Source organism: Pagrus major, chromosome 18, assembly GCF_040436345.1.
Source record: "Pagrus major chromosome 18, Pma_NU_1.0".
In the NCBI taxonomy this organism is placed as follows: Eukaryota; Metazoa; Chordata; class Actinopteri; order Spariformes; family Sparidae; genus Pagrus; species Pagrus major.
Window position 1 is genome coordinate 29,663,474 of NC_133232.1, and position 4,849 is coordinate 29,668,322.

The window sequence follows — 4,849 nt, forward strand, 5'->3', positions numbered from 1 at the left end:
AATACCACACAGGAACAAAGGATCTGAATACTTCCTCCACCACTTGCAAAACATTTGTTTACCAGCAGGTGGGAGTGAAGTGTTTTGATGCAGCTGTACAGTCAGTGCATTGTAGGCATGTGAATTTGATGTCATCTATTTCATGTTAATTGTTTAATACAGAGCACGCGTAACATTACATAGAAAAATATTGAAATTATCTTCAAAATTGTTCAAACATGCCTATGCAGTGTATCATTTTTAACTGTTAATTCTTTATATTAGAAAATCTGCTTTTGTAGTTGATTGTTAAAATGGAATTTATTCATTCAGTCAGTGTAAATTACACATTATGTTGTTGCTGGTTATCTAAAACACACACACACACACACACACACACACACACACACACACACACACACACACACACACACACACACACACACACACACACACACACACACACACACACACACACACAGACACACACACGCACACACACACACAGTTTCAGTAAACAGGTAAGTTTAAACCTTTGACCTTCCAGTGGTTTGTGTTGTGTTTCACTGTCTGATTCAAAGATTGCATGCCAAATTCCTTTAAAGAACAATTTTTAAACATTATTTGTGAGAGCAGAAATGTATCATTTATTTGACATGCAAGACGTGTAAACCATTTGGTTTTTGTAAAATCTATAATCGTTATATTTAAGGCTCAGGGTCAGGGTCCTCCACATCCAATGCCAGCCTATGGTTAGTTATTGCCATGACATGTTTTATCCAGCGGTAATAAAGAGACAGACGAGTGTACACGCCATATTTCCCGTCCTTTGCACACTCTTCCCCCCAGCTCACAATGCCCGTCAAGAACCACGTGTCATGAAAACTGTTTGCGTGAGGACCTCCACTGTCGCCCTGACAGGCATCTTTGGCCTCATCATAATATCCTGCACAGAACATGACGGGAGTGATCCTGGCACTGCTGCTGCGCTTACACTCTGTCCGTTCTGTGAAGGGAACCTCGACCTTCTGTAAAGTGTCAGCAGTAGATCCGAGGAAGCGTGTTCGGCCCCAGCCGCTGACCGTAGCCGGGGAACTCTCCTTCACCAGGGCCTCTGTGAAAGCCTTGGGCCCTATGCAGATGGGCCGGACTGTTGGGGAGTAGGTGATAGGGGTTTTGAGGTAAATCAGGGCGATGTCGTGGTTGTACAAGCTTATGTTGGCGTTGTAGCGTGGGTGTAAGTGCTGCTCCAACACCTCAAGATCCTGCTCTGTGTCTTCATGGATGTAGACGCTATGCTCCCCTGCAGGTGGAGATATTAGGTACACATATCACTGATTCCCAGTATAAATATACTCTACAATATTAAAATGAAATCAAGAATTAATTCAAGGATACACAAAAGTTTACACTAGAGCTGCAATGATTACTTATTTTTAAATTATCGGTTGTTATCTTGATGAACTGACTGATCATTTGGTGAATAAAGTGGCAGAAAATAGTTTGAAAAAAAGGCCCGATTCAAAAACGATAATGACCGTCTGTCCAACACCCAAAGAAATTCAGATTATAATTGCATAAATCAAGGAAAAGTGGCAACACTTCACGACTGAGAAGCTAGAACCAGGTCATTTATGTCTTATTTGCTAGGCTCAAATTAATCAATTATCAAAGCCACTGATGAAAAAGACTGACATCTCCAGGTTACCAGGCTTGGGGAGTAACGGAATACATGTAATGGGATAACGTAATTAGAGTATAAAAACAGGTAACTTTATTCTGGTAAAGTTAAAGAAATAAAGATGTAATTAGATTACAGATACATCAGGTACGTGTCTCACACAACATCACTCTGGTCTCACACAGAATTATTCTTACAGACACACTTGTTAAGATGAAATAAAAGTCATCTTATTGATATTTAATTTCTCTTGTCTTTATTTGCATATGTTTGGTATTGAGGTAATCCAAAAGCAAGGGAAAGTAATCAAGTTACATTACTTTCATGAATGCCAGGACCTGGGGTTTCCCCAGCACAACATTGCATTCCAACAAGTCAGTGTTTTTAATCTTGTGGCTGATCGGTGTGGATTAATGAAAAAAAAAAAAAATCTATTAATCGAAACTAGTTTGTGAATCTTACCCACTCTGATGAAGAAGGAGCCTTTCCCCTCCACCAGGCAGTGAGCAGCAGTGATAACCCAGCGCTCACTGAGGATAGAGCCCCCGCAGAATAACTGACCGCTGGGACGTGCTATCAAGGCTACCTGAACAAAGGAGGGAGAAAAGAGCTGTGGGCCGCTACAAGAACGAGAACATACTGCACCTGCTGTTTCTTATTCCCTCATGCATTCCCTGTACCAAAGCCTAACATGCTTCATTCTTCACACCTCTACTTCCATACAATACCTGCCATGGGATCTCTCCTGGAATTACCACCTCGCCACCAACAATGCGTCTAACAGCCCTTGGCGGGTCGTCAGAGGGGTCAATTTGCATCCACCAGGGCAATTCCTTCAGGGATGGGTCTTCCGTAGGGTCGCTTGTGGCTGGTAAAGACGCCGTGGTACTGGCTGGTGTCGAGGGAGGGGATGTAGTAGAGGTGGTGTTCTCCAGGCTTGCGTTCTCATGGCCAGGCAGAGATCTTGTGAATCCTGAAGCCCATGGTGTCAGGGCGGTTCTGCCACATGGGAATTCAGCTGGTGAAGTGAGAAAAGAGGAGTCCCATCTTGGCATTAAGGGTCACTTTAATGATATTTAGCTGATAATTTATAAAAGAAAGATGTTAATACTTTCTGGTTCACAGTTCAGCCCGTCCTTCATCAGCCTGTATCCTCTCGCACAGGAGCATTTGGCTCCGAAGGTTCCCATTGACTCACAGAAGTGCATACAGGCTCCGTTGTTCAAATCACACCTTTTTGCTACAACTGAGGAGAAAAAAGTCTGTCTTTAGGGTCCAGTGTGTAGGATTAAGTCCCATTTAAAGGTGAGGTTGTAGGCTGCAACCAACTGTCCCCCTATGGAAGCTGCAAAAATGCGAAAAACATGAAAAGGCCCTCTATAGCCAGTGTTTGGTTTGTCTATTCTGAGCTACTGTAGAAACTTGGCGGTGCAACATGGTGGAAGATGACGTCTCCCTGGATGGTATTAAGCTGCAGAGTAGAGTTAGTAACACAAAAAGGGAATTTGGGAACTTTGTCAGACATCCACTTAATCTGACTGACTCTGAACCCTCTTCTTAACTTCAAGAAAACTCCATTCGACTATTTTTGCACAGAGCGAGGGCTGTGGACACTGAAAGCACATTAAGAAGGGATCTCTGATACAACCAGCAAAACTTCTCTTAATGCTCATGTAAGCCCATAACTACTGTTTTAATTATAGACTTGTCCTCAAAAGGCACCTACTTCACTGTCAAACAGAGAGATGTGTGACTCAGGTAAATGCAGTCATTACTCCAACAGAGGGCACTTTAGCTGCTGTTTTTAGAATATCCAAAAAGACAAACAATCTAATTTTGGGATCTTAAACCAGACTATCTCTGGATGCGAGCCACTGATTTATTTTAGGCAGAAGAACGGGAACAAATAAGGCATCTGGCTGTTTATCCTTTGAGACTGCGATCTGATCTGATCAGATCTCATATTCTCAGACAATTTGGATCATGTAGCATAAAAATCTAATTTCTTTTTGCTCGTATCGAACAACAGGACTTTCACTTACCAATCTCACAGTTCCTACCAGTGAAGCCGGTCGTACACGAGCAGGTGTAGTAGCCAAGCTGGTCCTTGCATGACCCCTGGTTCTGACAGGGGCTTGATTCACACTGATTGCCATCTGAAGAAAACGAGACACATTAGCTCAATATGCAGTCAGCTAATATGATCATTTTATATAGTCCTTTGTCAAACAATGTTTACTCAGGGGATGAACTTTCATCACAACGCAGAGCCACCACTGCAACATTACTACCATTTCTGTTTATGTAAGAAGAAGTCTGTTATTAAACCATTCTTACCTATATACCCCGCCCAGAACGCCATCTAAAAGTAAGAGTAAAGCATCTGATGAGTCTCTGTATACTAATTAGTATACAATAAAACAAAACTAAATAAATACCCACCGTTTTGTCATCGTTCTCAAAGATCTCCCTCGCCTCTTCCAGGTCACATACTTCCTCCATACACTCTCTCTCTAAGTCGCCTTCCATCACCTCCTCAAATATTCCAGTGTTGTAGCGTTTTTGTCTCCTCAAAACGTTGTCGGCTGCCTCACCGGACAGGAACACTGGACCTGAGGCTGGAGCCGGAGCTGGAGTGAACAAAAGGAAAATACAGTCACATAAAATATGTTTGAATAACTGTGATGGTCTCTAATTGTACAAATAAAGTAAATAAAAAGGAAGATCCTCCACTTGTCATGCTCTCAACGCCGTTTCAGTAAGACTGCACAACTGAAATGAACCTCAAGCCAGAGAGAAATTAATCATGAGCATCAAAAAGATGAAACATATAATACCTCCATAGCCCAGCTGAAGGTCCAAAAGCAGCAAACATAAGAAAGATAAATTAAAAAATGGTGCCATTCCAAACAGCTCTGATATCCTGATACACATACACAAACTGGACCATCACTCCAAAGTACAGACCTCTGTTTGCACATGTACTCCCACGACCAGCTGCTTGTTTGTTTAAAGAAAAACATTCTGTCTGACTAAAACATGTGTGTCAACATCTGCATGCAAGGAGAGACTCTGTGTGTTTGTGTTTATTTGTAAATTAACAAAGAGTTGTGAAATCCTGGAGTTACTTTCACAAGTTTACTCCTACAAGTTTACTAAAGGTCTGTCAATGTAACAGCGTAGTTCCCT

At 42.0% G+C, this 4,849-nt stretch overlaps 1 protein-coding gene across 1 annotated transcript; it reads right to left on the reverse strand.

Moving 5' to 3' along the window:
• Positions 1-599: 599 nt before the first annotated feature.
• On the reverse strand, positions 600-4,616 carry f9a (coagulation factor IXa). The gene is made up of 8 exons (XM_073487082.1): positions 4,498-4,616; positions 4,103-4,290; positions 3,998-4,022; positions 3,703-3,816; positions 2,772-2,906; positions 2,389-2,678; positions 2,123-2,246; positions 600-1,282 (listed from the first exon to the last, which is right to left on the reverse strand). The coding sequence occupies exons 1-8, from the start codon at positions 4,592-4,594 to the stop codon at positions 687-689; spliced, it is 1,569 nt and encodes a 522-aa protein (XP_073343183.1). The 5' UTR covers positions 4,595-4,616; the 3' UTR covers positions 600-686.
• Positions 4,617-4,849: the final 233 nt, after the last annotated feature.

Coding starts and splice junctions, on each gene's coding strand:
- f9a (XM_073487082.1), bottom strand. CDS start 4,594: ATGTGTATCAGGATATCAGAGCTGTTTGGAATGGCACCATTTTTTAAT. Junction 4,023..4,102: donor TTGAGAACGATGACAAAACG/GTGGGTATTTAT, acceptor TCTTACTTTTAG/ATGGCGTTCTGGGCGGGGTA. Junction 3,817..3,997: donor GTTCTGGGCGGGGTATATAG/GTAAGAATGGTT, acceptor CGTTTTCTTCAG/ATGGCAATCAGTGTGAATCA.